This window comes from Saccopteryx leptura, chromosome 3 (assembly GCF_036850995.1).
Source record: "Saccopteryx leptura isolate mSacLep1 chromosome 3, mSacLep1_pri_phased_curated, whole genome shotgun sequence".
Lineage (NCBI taxonomy): Eukaryota > Metazoa > Chordata > Mammalia > Chiroptera > Emballonuridae > Saccopteryx > Saccopteryx leptura.
Window position 1 is genome coordinate 19,530,993 of NC_089505.1, and position 16,901 is coordinate 19,547,893.

At 41.6% G+C, this 16,901-nt stretch overlaps 1 protein-coding gene across 3 annotated transcripts in view; it reads right to left on the reverse strand.

Annotated features, from left to right (window-relative positions):
• Nucleotides 1-11,909: 11,909 nt before the first annotated feature.
• The window catches only part of GRM1 (glutamate metabotropic receptor 1), a 344,388-nt gene continuing 339,396 nt past the window's right edge, over nucleotides 11,910-16,901 (reverse strand). The window contains exon 8 of one of the 3 annotated variants that reach the window (XM_066373050.1): nucleotides 11,910-15,419. In XM_066373050.1, coding sequence (XP_066229147.1) covers nucleotides 14,492-15,419 — 928 coding nt within the window. In that variant the 3' untranslated portion in view covers nucleotides 11,910-14,491. The remainder of the gene's footprint in view (nucleotides 15,420-16,901) is intronic. The other 2 variants (XM_066373052.1, XM_066373051.1) reach the window with 2 other exon arrangements.

Sequence of the window (16,901 nt, forward strand, 5' to 3'; positions counted from 1 at the left end):
TGTAGGGACACGACACATCCCATAAAGTTTGCTACAGTATGTAAGTACTCATTACTAGGTATTATTATAATGCTTCTGTCATTTAAGTTTTAAAATGACTTATAGATATGAGCTCTATCATTTTCTCCATCGTAACTGTGAGGAAATTCATGCCACATGAAGTTAAGAATATTTGATGGGGTCAAGACTTTATGAATGAGAAAATGTTCTCTAGCACCAAAACAAATGAGAGAACAACCGTAGACTTGGAGGAGATACTGTCCAGGACTTAGGGAAGAGTCTAAGAAAGCAAGGAAATAAGTTGAACTTCAATCTCACATTACCTTACTCAGACTTGACTATAGTTTTGACTTATCCACAATTCCACTCCAGGAAAGCTGATCATGCCAGAGACCCAGGAAGGGTTCCTTAGGCTACTGGAGCTAAGTCTCCTCTAAGTGCAGAGAGGGGAAGAAACTGGTGATGTATGTTTCCTCCAGCCAGGGTGGCCCATTTGTTACAGTGACTGCTCAGACTGGATAAACTCTGCCCAGTATTTTATACTTTCAGAGCTCCCTCTGAAATCAGGCTGAGGACGGGCTTTCTCCAAAAATATCATCCTGGTTTGACTTCTCCTTTCCATCTCTGGTTTCCGCTCTCTTGTCAGATTCCTGGGTAGCATGCCCTGCCCTTACTAAATTATTTGCATATTAATCTTTGACTTAGGGTCTGATTCTGGGTAACTTTCCATAACTAAGTCATTTTCCAAAGCTAAATTTTGTTTTAATTTGTTTCAGTTCTTTAGAAGTAGAAAGGATTAGATCAAATCCCAATGCCATGATGTAAAGGAGTTAGAATGGAAAGCCTGGGTTTACTTCCTGGTTCTGCCATGCATCAATTTATTTTATTATTTTATTTTTTTGTATTTTTCTGAAGTAAGAAGCAGGGAGGCAGAGAGACAGATTCCCGCATGTGCCCAACCGGGATCCACCTGGCATACCCACCAAAGGGTGATGCTTTGCTCATCTGGGCCATTGCTCTGTTGCAACTGGAGCCATTCTAGCTCTTGAGGCAGAGACCATAGAGCCATCCTCAGTGCTTGAGCCAACTTTGCTCCAATGGATCCTTGGCTGCAGGAGGGGAAGAGAGAGACAGAGAAAAAGGAGAGAGGAAAAGGAGGGGAGAACAGGCGGTTGCTTCTCCTATGTGCCCTGGCCATGAATTGAACCCAGGACTTCCACACACTGGGCCGATGCTCTACTGCTGAGCTAGCTGGCCAGGGCCCATGCATCAATTTAATGATTGGATCATTTGTCACTCATTCCAGTCCAATGGTACAAATCAACTCAAACAGACTCTTAAAAAAGGCAATTTGTTCATTTATTTGGCCCAACATCCTGGAGTAGCTCAGTCTTTAGGCATTCCTATGTCATTAGGAATCTGTCTCATTCCTGTTGACTTGTTCTTGCATTGTAGCAAGATGGTCACCATGAGCTCCAGGCTTACACCTTACCATCTGAACGACTTCCACAGAATGAATGCACCCCTTCTCCCAAAACAGCGGCAGTGGTCCTGGGATTTACTCAAGTTGTTCCAGTGTCATACATGAACCTACCCTTCAACCAGTGAATGCTCTGGTTGGCCTGGCCTTGGACAGAATTTCTTCCCTGGAGCTGGAAGGTCAGGGAAGACTCAGCTTCAACTTAATTATATTGATTGAGAATGGAGGAGAGGTAATAGCTTCCTTAAAGAAAAACTGAAGTATGAGAAGGAAGACAAATAAATACCAAGAAAACAAAATTAACTAACTAGTTGCTATAATGAGCTTGATGAAGATAATGTTAACATTTATGAACCACTCTATCTTTACCATTAATTGGAGATAATTACAGTATCTATCTTACACAGTTGCTATGACAATTAAATGACATGATGCAGGAAAAGTTCTCCGCACGGTGTTGGGTCCATAGCTGATGCTCAATAAACGATCATTATTATAGTACCATATTGATGAAGTTACATCTGGGTATCTCAAGGTATCTTCTATCTAAATAATTTTATTATTCCATTTTAGGTTTTTGAGTAATGAAGTCAGATTTGAGGTAGTAAAGGAACACAGAACTAACATTTTAAGGACATGTGCCTTGGAGTGGCAAAGGCTTCCAGGAGCAAGTCAGGACATACTTAATGTTATGAAAGAAAGCAAAAATAATGTGAAACTTTATTAAGGATATAGTTGTCATTATCTTCAAACAACCTCAGGGTGGTAAACTCTTTCATGGATCGACATGAAATTTCTGGTGAACCAGCACTGGTCTGTGGACCCCCGGTTGAAGACCACTAATGTACACTGTACATTTGTTCCAGCCTACATTTACAAATAATGATCTAACACCCCTCATTTACACTAGCACTCACTTTTCATGCTGCACATTCTATAAATTTAAGCAAATGTAGAATGACATACTCATCATTATAACATCATATCAGATATTTTCACCACCCAAAAAAATCCTTTGTGCTTCATTTATTCATCCCTTCCCCCGACCCAAGAACCAATGATCTTTTTACTGTCTCTTCACAGAAAGACTTGCCTTTTTAAGAATGTTATATGGTTACAATCATATAGTATGTAGCAATTTCAGATTGGCTTCTTTCACTTATAATATGCAATTTAAGATTTCTCCATGTGCCCTGGCTGGTTGGCTCAGTGGTAGAGTGTCGGCCTGGCATGCAGAAGTCCCTGGTTCGATTCCTGGCCAGGGTACACAGGAGAAGCGCCCATCTGCTTCTCCACCCCTCCCCCTCTTCTTTCTCTCTGTCTCTCTCTTCTCCTCCTGCAGCGAGGCTCCATTGGAGCAAAGATGGCCCGGGCGCTGGGGATGGCTCCTTGGCCTCTGCCCCAGGCGCTAGAGTGGCTCTGGTCGCAACAGAGCGATGCCCCAGAGGGGCAGAGCATCGCCCCCTGGTGGGTAGAGCGTCACCCCTGGTGGGCATGCCAGGTGGATCCCGGTCGGGTGCATGCGGGAGTCTGTCTGACTGTGTCTCCCCGTTTCCAGCTTCAGAAAAATACAAAAAAAAATACAAAAAAAAAAAAAAGAGAGAGATTTCTCCATGTATTTTCATGGGTTACTAGTTCATTTCTTTTTAATGTTGTATAGTATTTTATTTCCTGGGTGTGCCATAGTTTATTTATACACTTACCTACCGAAGGACATATTGATTGCTTCCAAGTTATGACAATTACGAATATAGTTGCTATAAACATCCATGTGCACGTTTTTATGTAGACATGTTTTTGACTCCTTTGGGTAAATACCAAGGAACAGGATTCCTGGACCATATACTAAGCATATGTTCAGTTTTGTAAGAAACTGTTAAACTTCCAAAGTGGCTGTGCTATTTTTAATTCCTATGAGTAATGAATGACAGTTTCCATTTCTCCACACCCTTTGCCACCATTGAGGTTTTCAGTGTTCCATATTTTGACCATTCTGACCCATAAGTAGTGGTATCTATTGTTCTAATTTGTATTCTCTCTTGACCTGTGATGTGAAGTATCATTCATATTCTTATTTCCCATTTGAATATCTTAACTTTAACTGGTTAGGTGTCTGTTAAGGGCTGTGTCCTAATTTGGCTCAATTTTTAAAATTGGGTTGTTGTTTTCTTATTGTTGAGTTTGAAGTGTTCTTTGGAGAGCAGTCCTTTTTCAGATGTGCCTTTTGCAAACATTTTCTCCCAGTTTATGTCTTCTCTTGTAATTCTTTGGACGTTTATCTTACACAGAGCAGAAGTTTTTAATTTAAATGAAGTCCAGTTTGGTAAGTGTTTCTCTCACAGATCATGTCTTTAGTATTGCATCAAAAGGTCATTACCAAACTTCAAATTATTTAGATTTTTCTCTTGTTATCTTCTAGGAGTCTCATCGTTTACATTCAGGTCGTGATCCATTCTGAGCTCATTTTTCTGAAAGATAAAACATCTGTGTCTAGATTCATTTTTTTTTATATGGAGGGATAATTGTTCCAGCACAATTTGTCAAACACTACCTTTGTTCTGTTGTGTTACTTTTGCTCCTTTGACAAAGCTTCATTAACTTATATATTTATGTGGGTTCATTTCTGGGCCCTCTGTTCTCTTCCATTGATCTATTTGTCTAATGTCTTGCCAATAGCACATTGTCTTGATTCACAGTAAGTCTTAAAGTTGGATAGTATCAGTCTTTCTCCAAATTTGGTCTTCTTCAACATGGTGTTGTTTGTTTGGGGTCTTTTGCTTCTCCATATAAACTTTAGAATCAGTGTTCAAGGATTTTATTTAGGATTTCAATGAATTTATAGATAAAGTTGGAAAGTGACTTTTTGACAATATAGCATCTTTCTATCCATAAACATGGAATATCTCTTCTTTGATTTCATTCTTCAGAGTTTTATAGTTTTTCTCATATAGATTTTGCATATATTTGTTAGATTTATACCTAAGTATTTGATTTTTTGAGATGGTGTAAGTAATATTGTGTTTTTACCATCAAATTTTACTTGTTTGTTGTTGAAAAGGAGTGATGAGAGAGGATATTCTTGCTTTTCATCTGATTATAGTGGGAAAGCTTTGTTTTTCACTCTGAAGTATTAGCTGTCACTTTTTGGTAGAGTTTCTTTTTTTTTTTCTTTTAATCAAGTTGAGGAAGTGACTATCTATTGCTATTTTACGGAGAAAGAGGGAGTGAAAAAGATAGACAAAGAGAGTGGAGAAATTGGTTTAGAATTAGGATGCTGGGTGCTATTGGTAATCCCTAGACCTAAACCACAGTTTTCAAACTTTAGATGCACTCTGGGATCACCATGACACTTAAAAAATAGTGATGCCTGGCTCCCAACCCCAGAAACTCTGTCTTATTTGGTCTGGAGTAAATTCTGTAAGAGCTCTTCAGATGTTTCTAATCAATCGCAAAGCAGAGAACTATTGAGCCAGGGCAGTGCTACTCTGAGTTGAATGTGAATACAATTTACCTTGAAAAATGCAAGTCTGATTGAAGCCTGAGATTCTGCTTCCCCAAGAAGCTTCTAGATCCTAACAGACTCCTGACAAATCGTAGTTTAAACAACTAAGTTTGCTAATCACTGCATTTGGCATCCGGAGTTTTGGGAGGAAATGGATGGCACTGATGATAGCATCCAAACATCACATTTCCTGGGCAGCCTGTCTATTCTAGCAGCTGAAGGTATTTTCTTTTTCCTTTGAACTGCCCTGGCTTCTATCTCTAGCTCTGTAAGGACATTGACCACATTCTGCCTTTAAGATGGGTATTTATGGTTTTATTCAACTCTCTTTAGAGCCAATCTATAACTCCTGAAGGCAGTATCATACAAAAAATAACTTAACAAATGGTTTTTCCCTAAGCAATCCCCAAGAGAAGTCATTTTAAATAAAGGGTTGTATGTTGGTTTAACTCTTAGGTTAGCATTTTCTATATATTGTTCTCTTAGAGAGTTTCAATGAATATTGCATTTAAAAACTCTAAGGTATTTTATAGTAAGAAAGTGTCTTTAATTTTGTTTAACGGGGGTTTTTCAAAATTAGTTGAATTTAAAATACTTTTGGTATTTTGTTTTTCTACACAAATTTTGGTGGGAGGATATTTTAGTGTAGAAAAGAGAATGGGCTTATAGAGTAAGTTCTGGTTACAAAACAAAACAAAAAAAATAATACCAAAACTCAAAGTTGACACCCGCACATCAAAATTTCCACAAGCCATGATCTTAGTTATATTTCTTATTTCAAAAGAGTAAAAAAGAAAATTTTCACAATTCATAGGTGTCAGGAACATTAAATGCCACCTAAATTGGTAACTTCCTTTGCATGTTCTTTATTACTAACAGTCATAGAATAAAAAGGAACTATTGAAGACAATCACCCTTTAAAATTCAGCATTTATCATTCATTCATTGATCAGATATTTAACTGGTAATTAATGTGTGCAAAGCTTTCTGGGAAATAAAAGTACCAATAAGTCATGGTCTAATTATGGGCTCATTGAGCTGCCTCTTGCTGCACAGCTGTCTTCTGAGTGGACACAGGGTGGGCTAACTATGCAGCAGACACAGGTGGTGGTAGGGTCATGCTTGCTGAGCATGGGGAAGGCTCTGAACGTACCAGATCTGATCACTTCCACTTCTGTGTTTCTGGACATTTTCTCTATGTGTCTAGTGTGTGAATTTCCTGTGAACTCTTGAAGAAGAAAGCAAAGCCTGGCTCTCTGTCTATTCTTTATAACTGGCTCCTTAGTGAATTGAGTATGGATTCTTCAAGATAATACATACAAGAACCATAAGGAGTCGAAAGGAACTCAGATGAAGAGAAATGTGCACATGTGTTTATGTGGAGAAGAAAATATAAGGAAGAGAGCAGTGATGTTGCCATTATTGATGGCACACCGAGTTCATGGTCCAACACTGCCTCTCACATGCCCACCCTGCTTGCACTGGTGAACAGGCTAAACCCAGCGCCTACTGAGGGACCCTAGTTCTAATTAGAAACTGGAGAGCAATGAAGACAGAAAACAAAGTTTTTCATTTCCTTCCGAGTTGTTATTTTTATGTGTCTTTTCTTCCTCCATTTGGCAGTGTCTATGGGGGCCGCCTAAATTGTTTGGTATACAAAATGTGAGCCAGGATTATAGGTAGGAACATGGCATTAAAGAAAAATAAACTCTACAACTCTTGAGAATTTCTTTTTCTTCTTCTTTTTAAAATCCAGTGTCTCTACTTTACTCTCAAACCTGGCTTCACAGTAAACACACTTGGGAGACTAGACCCAGGTACGTAGAATTTATTTTTAAGCTCTTTGGCTGCTTCTAATGTACAACCCAGGTGAGAACCACTGTGTGAGAGGCACCCCACCATACTTTCACCTTCATTGTTATTAGTGGTTTATCTAAAACCTGGAGGTTTGACCCCTAAGATACTGATTGTTTCCAACAAAGAGAGTTTACTTCCACAGGAAGAACATAGTCAAAATCGTTGTTAGGAGGTTCCTATCCTGACCCCTGATTCTCAGCAACAAACTACTACACGTGTAAAACATTGTGATATTCTTCTGTATCATAAAGGTTTCAGGGAAGCAATGAACCCCAAGCCTGCCTTTGGCCAGGTGACACAACAAAGTAGCTCTTGACATTTTATTTAAAATCTCTGGAAGAAACTCCAGTGATTCTCTAAACAGTTATATGATCAAACTGACTGGTGGTGTATGCATAAATGCCCTTCCTAACTTTATTTTTGAATATAAAAGACAATGGTTTTTGCTAAGGAATTAAATTAACCAATGCATCAGGTTTTATTTCCAGTATCTTGAGTGATCCTCTGATTTCCAAAATGTGAAGATTTTATCCTTTCTTTACCTTTGGCCATGGAGGTGATGTTTATCTTTAACGTTCATCAGTAATTCAGGACTCTATTTAATCTGCAGCTTAGGGAGAATCAGCCGAAAAATATTTTTTTTTCTTGGTTTGTTGTATATATACAGAGATGGTGTTTCTTATGCTTTTGACAAACATTTTTGAAGATAAAATTAAAACCTGTCTCATATTTATGTTATGTGTAAGGATGAGGAATGTAGAAACTTATGATTTGAAGTGAAACTGCTTTATACATTATACATAATGCTCTACAGTTTCATAATTTGAACATGCACAAGAGCCAGAGAAAAATAAAGCTTGTCATTCATTTCTATCGGCCTATGCCAACAGAGATGGTAAACAGCAAAATGATAACCGGGGAAAAGGAAAGCTTTCTTGAGTGCATCTTTTCCCCTGAGCTTAGCCTTTCTAATTAGGCAGATTTAGAATGGGCAGATAGGAAAGGGAAGGTGGATAATACAGTTGTTGGTATTCAGACCTTAGATCTAGAAGTTCAAACTGGAGGCAGGGAGGGGCCAGTGGTGGGGTTCATCCGGTTCGCACTGGTTCGGCATAACCGATACCTAATTTTTTGTTGGGTTCGGTGAACCGCTTGTTAAAATGGTACAGTACTTGTAATTAGGGTTCTCTTTAAGGTGGGCACCTGGGCAGCCGCCTAATGTGGAAATCACAAATTTCCATTCCTTACTCTTTTTAATGTTTACCTGCACAACAGTGTATTCTAAGTGCCCATAGTAATGTTCATTCATTCTACAGGTGAAAAAAATTGCAAGTGAGGACACCAATCAAGAAGCAATATGGAAATATCTTAAATAAGATTTTGTCAGGTATTATTTAATATTTGTTCATTAATATTTTAAAACTCTTTCTTATAACATGATCTAGTTTTGTGTACCTCTTTTACCGTTCTCATTTCAGTATTAAATGCATGAAATAATAAACTACCTTTTGGTATATCGGTTTTTTATACTTAAAACAATCAATCATTAGGGCAAAAAACCCTAATGTTGTTAAATTATTTGAATCCCACCACTGGGAGGGGTGGTGAGTAATGACCATCAACAGTCTTTCTGAAGGTAGGACTGACTTAAACAATACAGCATTTGACCAGTAGACCAGTATTTTACTACCTGTTAAAATGCATACAAACCATCTGAAAACCAGTGTAGCAGAGGACCTGATCAAAAACGTGACTGTAAATAACGTCTTAAATGACATCCTCCTTGTATCTTGCCAACAGTCTTGTCAAGAATCACTAGGCATTGTGAATGTAGGTCAATGGTCAGAGCCCCTTTATAACTTCGTCTCTCTGGGTCTCAAGCCCTCCAAGTCTGAGGCTGTCTTTGGCCAGGGAAGCTGCAGCCACACTCTCCACTAAAGGGTATACCTTTTCTAGAAAAATAAAATGTATTTAATCAAGTAATAAACTCTACAACTCTATGATCATTTTCCTTTTTAGCCTTTGTTATTCTTTCCTAAGCTTCATTTCCCTAGTTTATTCTTGTATGAATATTGCTTCTCAAGCTACCCTGAGAAAAATCAAGCCAGTTTTTGGTCTAATGGTGTCATTCCTTCAACTCCCTTACTGGGTTCTATGGTCTCCCAGCCTTGGTGGTTGGCTTTACCTTCCACTATGTCCTTTGCATGGATGGCCCGGCCAGCCCAGGCTTTGCACAGGGATCACTTATTTGCTCTCATTTTAATCGGGATGCCTCTTTAGCGATTGTCTTACCTGGAGTTTTACTGCAGAGGCTGCTGTTTCTCACACCAACTAGTGCCTTCTTGGACCTCTGGCTGGGCTCAATGAACACTGAATATCACCATCATTTTCTGTAAGCACTCAGACTTGTTGCCCAGCAGGATGGCTCTCTGGCGCTCAAAGCAAAGCTTGTTTTTCATGAAGGAAACGTGTTCTTTCAGTTGACAGAGTTAAGGCTAGTAGGTGGAAATGTAGAGCTCTGGACTCCATAAATATCTTGAAATAAATCTTCAGAGAATTGATCTGGGACAATTATATCATGTCATTGCATCCATTTCCTTTCTCAGCAAACATTTACTGAGTGTCTGCTTTGTCCCGAAGGCTCAGAAATTAGAAAGGAAACTGGATCTCAAGCAGAAAAGAATTTACACTCTATTGAAAAAAAGAGACACGTAAACTATAATGTTGCCAGGGACAAGAATAAAATGCTGTGGCAACACAAAAGGGAGCACAGTCCTAACAGGCACGAACTCCTGTGACCTGTCCTGGGCTCTGGAGAGAAAGATAAATCCACAGGCTCTGCAGTAGCTTAGGGCAGGGGTTTGAATCCCTGCTGTCCCACTTACTAGCAGAAAGAATTTGGGCAAGTCACTTCAGTTCTCTAAAATATACTCGTGGCAGTAATACTGGAGAAATAAATAAAAATTAACGCAAAGAATGTTGAGGTCGCTGGTTCAAAACCCTGGGCTTGCCTGGTCAAGGCACATATGGGAGTTGATGCTTCCTGCTCTTACTGCCCTCCCTTTTCTCTCTCTTTTCTAAAGTGAATAATTAAAATCTAAAAATTAAAAAAAAGAACCTGTCAAAAAGTCTGGCACAGAGGAGGTGAATGAAATCTTGCTCCCCTTCTCTTTGATTCCCTCTCACGGTGTCCTCTGTAAAAACTGTTGGGGCAGTTACTCATATATCCTTTGCAGTATCTGGATCCCAAACCCAGCCCTTCCAAATGTCCTCCTTATGATGCAGCTTCTGCCCTCTCCAAGTGGGGGTCCTTGTGACCTACCCTGATATCTGAGTGCATCTTTGGACTACAAACCGGAAACATTTTTCTCCTCCTCCTCCTCCTCCACTTTCCCCTGTTCCTCCTCCTCCTCCCTCTTCTTTTTACTTCTTTGTTTCTTATTTTCCCTCCTATGACTTTCCTTCCTGAGACACCAAGCTCCCATTTTACGATGTTGATCTCGCATTCCTTTTTTCTGGGCCCATGAAGAAATTCCTGGTGTCTCAGCCCTGGACTCTGGTATTTTTACCTATATAGAGCTTGCTCCATCTAAACACATCATGGTATCATGAATTTGGTCCTTATACCACCATGTTCTCTCTTTGAACGACACTTGGCAGATGTTTTATTGTATAGGCATTTTATACCTGAAGATGTGAATTACAGAGGCGCCCATATTTTGAGGACCAGTGAAGTCTCCATTGAAACGTAGAGGAATAGAACTCGGGGTAAACGAGAGGCTATCAACAGAGTGAAACCAGGCGCCCCCTAGAGTGTGAGCCAAGGAGAATCAGCCTTGTACGGCACAAATGAAACAAAGATGGGGGCTTTTTAGAGGCCTCTGTCTCTAGAGTTCTGCTGAAGAGCTAAGAGTTCGTCAAGCCTCACACATTCTATTATAAAGACCAATAACAGTTTCTGCCATGGATTTGAAAACTTAAATTTTGAGTTTCATTTTTAAGATTTCCTTTTATTGATTTTTTTTTTTTGAGAGAGGGAGGTGGGGAGAAAGAAAGAGAGAGAAACATCAATTTGTTGTTCTGCTTATTTATGCATTCATTGGTTGATTCTTATATGTGCCCTGACCGGGATCAAACTTGCAACCTTGGCATATAAAGATAACACTCTACCCAATTCTCTACCCAGTTGAGCTACCTGGCCCGGGCTGGATTTCATTTTTAATTGTTAGAGCTTGGGTTACCACCTTCCTCATAATCAGACTGTGCTCTACTTTGTCACCTACCCAGTCTGTCGATTTTGTGTGGTGCTCTCCACCTTTCACCTAGATGACAGGTTGTGAGCAATCTCAAACCATTAGAGTCATTTCTTATACCAGTTTATTTCAATGTCTTCAACTCTTACAAACTATAGATAAGAAACATACACACTTAATAAATAGAAAAGATTTATTATACAGCATTGTCAAGATTATTTGACAAAAGGCAGTAACAAGCCAAACAAAAAACATGTTTACAAGAAGCTAAACAACTTGTATAAGCACATACATGAAAGAGAAGAGTTTCTGCCCTTTTGTTATTCGGTACATATATGTCCATTTCCAATTTTGAACAGTTATGATATGAGACCTAATATTCTATTGTAGACAGGAAAACTTTTTTTTTTTTTCATTTTTCTGAAGCTGGAAACAGGGAGAGACAGTCAGACAGACTCCCGCATGCGCCCGACCGGGATCCACCCGGCACGCCCACCATGGGGCGGCGCTCTGCCCACCAGGGGGCGATGCTCTGCCCATCCTGGGCGTCGCCATATTGCGACCAGAGCCACTCTAGCGCCTGGGGCAGAGGCCGAGGAGCCATCCCCAGCGCCCGGGCCATCTTTGCTCCAATGGAGCCTTGGCTGCGGGAGGGGAACGGGAGGGGAAGAGAGAGACAGAGAGGAAAGCGCGGCGGAGGGGTGGAGAAGCAAATGGGCGCTTCTCCTGTGTGCCCTGGTCGGGAATCGAACCCGGGTCCTCCGCACGCTAGGCCGACGCTCTACCGCTGAGCCAACCGACCAGGGCCTAGACAGGAAAACTTTTAATCATGATAGTAAGGGGCATTTGGAACAACGATGTGATCAGTGTTCAATGTATTCACCAAATGTCTCAGAAACCTCAGAACAAACTGACAGATTATTTGAATAGCAGAAGCCATTTTCCTGGTTTATTTTTAGTTTAAAAAATCTGAATGCACAAGTTCTGTGACATCAAGGACTTATGTTAGTGGCACTAAGATAAAAAAAAAATGTTTCACTAATATTAGATAGTATGCTTCTCCTGACTAGTTTGTCAATTAGTAAACCACCTAATGAGCACGGAACCATCCACTTTTCTCATTCTGAGTCATTACAGTGAAAACAAGGAACTGAAATCCATGTTTCAATCATGAGGTCTTGCTACCAAAGGTGTTCTAAAATATTTCTTTTTTAAATAAAAGCAGCCCATTTTCGATGTGGAATTGACTAAACTTGGCAGTAGACTATGGGGAAGACAGGAGAAACATGAACCTGGAACACTGGAGTTGATGTTGAATTCTGGACAAACGGCATATTTATTTATATATATAAATATTATATCACTGATATATATATATCAGTATATCTTTAAAGATTCTGAAGTGAGTTTTGGCTGAGAAATCATAAGTTCTAACATGAAGAAAGCATATCAAAATATGCCTGAACATAAGGCAGAAACAAAGATATTTAAGGAGGAAAGAGTCATTCTACTATTAATAAAAATCAAAACAGCAAGAAAAAGCTCTTTATTTGGGATAAAATGGTGAAAGCAAAAATGAAACAACTGGGTTGAACACACCTGGATATTACACACAGCAAATAACAAAAATGTAAAGCAAGGTTATGATAGTGAAAATACAGGAATATGAATACATAAACATTAAAAGAAAGCAAAAAGTGATGAATAAACACTTTGAAAAATAATAATCAGTCTTAGAAGTAATTATATGCTTTAAGCACATAAAGCTCAAGTAGCTGTGGAGAGTCTTCAAAAAACAAACAAAACCCTAAAGCAACCTGAAATAATCTAAATACTGTCATTTCAATCTTATGCTTTAATAATGATGTGTGCAACTTTATAAAATGTATCTTTTTATTGTTATCTACAGTTCTTGTAAACTTTCAATATAACAAATTTTCACGCCACTTCATTAATAACATATTTTCAGATCAAAAAAATATCTGAAAAATAAGTTTTCTCTTAGAAGAGGGAGGACTGTCTGAGCAGCATATGAAAGACATTGGACCACAGCACTCAAACCTTCATAGTTCCTATAGATATTGGCGACGATGACATATAAAACATTATATTGGAACATAAAAATATCTGTATTATATCAGAAAGACGATTTTCTAGTTGCAGGTAGATTGATATCACATTGCACAAATTTTATTATCACATGTACACAAGGACACAAGAACACATTCACTTGCTAGTTACAGGGACTTCTGTGACAATTGGAAAGAATTATTTGTCATTAAACATTTAATTTGCCAGTAGTATTTGCTAGGAGTACAACATTAAATTAAAAGATGGATTTGTTTCCGTAGTACACAGAAGAGACATTGGCACCAAATACACGTACTGCATCTTAGAAGTTCAACTGGTAAGTATTATTTGCTACAGTAAATGGAAGGTAAGAATTTTGCCACATGGTCTGTTCTCAGTAACTGAAGGGGAAAGCCCCATTGTCAGGAACACAAGTCAATCCACAAAAGATCTTCCGCCACTCTTGAAACAATCTCTTGTTCTGGCCTTTTCTCTAAATTATCAATAAGCAAGTATCAAATATGGGAAGCTGATTTGTGCTGATTTTGTTGAAAGCCCCATGCTCATGTAATTATTGTCTTGTTTGTCATTGCATCCTTCCCTAGCACTCCTGATGAAGCACTTTTTGGTGATAATTTTGCTCTTACTTATATTTACTTAAATAGAGGGAAATTTCAGAGCAGCAGGGTGTCCATGCACCTTTCTCCACGTGTGACTCCAGGCTGGCACCGCGTCAGGGTCAGTGGTGAAGAGTGGCCCCCACCTGGGCCAGTGCCGAGTCTCCTGAAAACCAGGAGTCTGTGGTCCCATCATTGGTTCTCTGCGTCGTTCACTGCCTGCCTCTCCTTCACCCATCTGCTCTGTCTGGCTCCACCAGGCTCACCAGGAATACCGGGAACACCACGAGTTGAATTCATGATTCAACTGAATCGTCCTCGTGTGCTGCCCTTTTCAAACTGGTCACTCACGTGCATGTGGGCATGCATATCTATATGCACAGTTGTCCAAAATGGGGAGATGGTTTTCTGTCGATTTTATTGTATTGATTTATTTTTGTGATAAAAGTTACATACTACATGGGATTGTGCTTTGTCAGAAATCCCTTTCTTCCCAGAGAAGGCTCGGAATAATTCAAGAATCAGGTTGCCGGCCCGGATGGTGTCTGCTCGCCGAGTCCGGGGCGCTCCGGGCTCCTGCGGGCGGCCGCAGCCTCCCCTTCCCTGGGACCTCGCCCTGCGCCCCCGGCCCCCGGCCCCCGGCTCTCTGCACATCCCGGAGGCGCTGGCGCTCGCTCACTGCTCTCGCTTCTCCATGGGGACACCTCCTCCCCTACAGGGTGGAAGAGCTTTGCTTGTAGTCCCTCAGAATGACCGAGGCGTAGGTGACGTTGGGAGGGCTGCAGAGCACGGACTCGGACACCGGGGAGCTGGGCACCGAGCTGCCCGAGGCCACGGAGTCGCGGAAAGGCGACGGGGGCGTCAGGGCGGGCGAATCCTCCGGGGTGGGTTTGCTGGCGGCCGGCGGGTCCTCCTCCTCCTCCAGTTCGTCTTCCTCCGTGGTCCCCTCCCGCTCGTACAGGTACTCCTGGAGGAGCTTAAACCTGTCGCTGTCGTCCTCGTCCTCGTCCTCGGCGGCGGGGGAGGCGGGGTCCTCCCCCGGGGAGCTCAGCTGCAGCGGGAGCATCTGCAGGTGCTGCGGGGCCGCCGGCGCCGCGTACAGGGGCCGCACCCCGTCCCCCGGACCCCCGGGCACCGCGAGCACCGCGCTGAAATCCGGGATCCCGGTGCTGAAATTATTGACCACTCCCTGTAGCTGGTCCAGGAAAGATGTCTGCGGTGGCTGTTGCTGCTGCTGCTGCTGCGGCTGCTGGAGGGGAGGGGACAAGCCCTTGGGGATGGCCGGGTCGGCCAGGAACAGGGGCGTCTCCTCTGCAGTCAGGTGCGGCAGCAGAGGCGGGGTGCTCACCGCCGGTGGCACGCGTCGGTGCACCACCATGGAAGGACTGGCGGGAGGGCTGAAGCCAACCGGGCGGGCCTCCTCCTCCTCCACGTTGTAAAGGGTCTTGGTGCTGGTATCTGAAAAGGTCAGGCTCTTGCCGGAGCCTTGGTAACTTTTAGTAAGGGGCTTGATGACAGCCGTCTGGTTGCAGGCCGTCTCATTGGTCTTCACGTGCACAGAGAGGCGGTGCCACATGTGCTGACCCTTGGGCACCTGTCTTCCACCTGGTTCAGACCATGACACAGACTTGCCATTAGAACTATGAATAAAATAGAGATGGATTTATTTGCAGATATGTCATGCACACAGGATAAAATACATATAAGTCATTATTGCAAACCCAGCTCAATGCCATCTGACTTGCTTTTGGACTGTCTCCCCAACCCCCAAACTCTCCTTACTGCAAATCAAATGCTGGAAGTTTCAGTGACTACATGTTGCAGTGAAACTGCAGCCCATGGTTCCATCCACCCCAACACAAAGCAGGAAGTTCTGACCCAGAGAAAAGTTGTAGGGGAGAAAAGCCAACCTGTTGTAGAAGCAGCTTTTTTCACTTAGGTTTAAGATTTCACAAACTTATTGCATAATCTCTCTGTCTCTCTCACACACACATACACACGCACATTGACAGGCAATGATAAAACTATTGCTCAGTGCAAGTCTTTAAAAGATTCCAAAATTGATGGAGGAAACAAATTTAAAGTAAAATCTTAGTTACGCATGAATAACAGAACATAGTGACCGTAGGTCTTGCCTCCCTTTCTTCTGAGTCCCTGGAACAAACGAAAACCCACAGGTAGAGCTATTCTCCTTGTCTTGTGGGGTTACAACATACATCCTCTCAGCTGCCCATCCTGACATGCAGGCATTTCCTGTTACCCGCGCAGTGTGCTCACACACATGGCACCTATACAGAAGAGAAAAAAGGCACATGACAGAAAAACCCAGGCCCATGCTCCATCTAAGTGTTTCATAACTTTGGATTTTCTTTGCATTTCCAAGCATGGCTCCTGACACAAGTAATGGATTGCAATTCACAGCATGGCCCTGGTTCACAGCAGCAGGCTTGGGATTTTTTACACTGGGGACTTTTTGTTTTGTTTTGTTACAGAGACAGAGAAAGGGACAGACAGACACGAAGGGAGAGAGATGAGAAGCATCAATTCTTCCCTGCTGCACCTTAGTTGTTCACTGATTGCTTTCACATATGTGCCTTGACCAGGGGGCTACAGCAGACCAAGCGACCCCTTGCTCGAGCCAGTGACCTTGGGCTCAAGCTGGTGAGCCTTGCTCAAACCAGATGAGCTCGCACTCAAGCCAGCGACCTCAGGGTTTTGAACCTGGGTCCTCCGCATCTCAGTCCAACGCTCTATCCACTGCACCACTGCCTGGTCAAGCACACACTGGGGACTTTTAACCATGTATGCTTAAAAAGAGGTAGAACTAGGAAGCCCAGGAGAATAGAGTTGCCCTGATTCCACTTTAGTCCTCTGGCATGGTTTCATACAAATGAGACAAAATTAAGATTCAGACAAAGCAGAACTTAGAGAGACAAAGACCCCTCCCTGGTCTTTTGCTCAATGAACGTTGGTGAAGGAAAATCTTAAGGGAACGACAGCCCCCCAGCCTTCCTGACTTTCACCTTTATGGGACCCTCATAAAACCAATTAAACAATATAGAAGAAAAGGGGGGAAATGAGATATACTGTGTCCGTCTACTACAAACTCAGTTTTGGTTGTA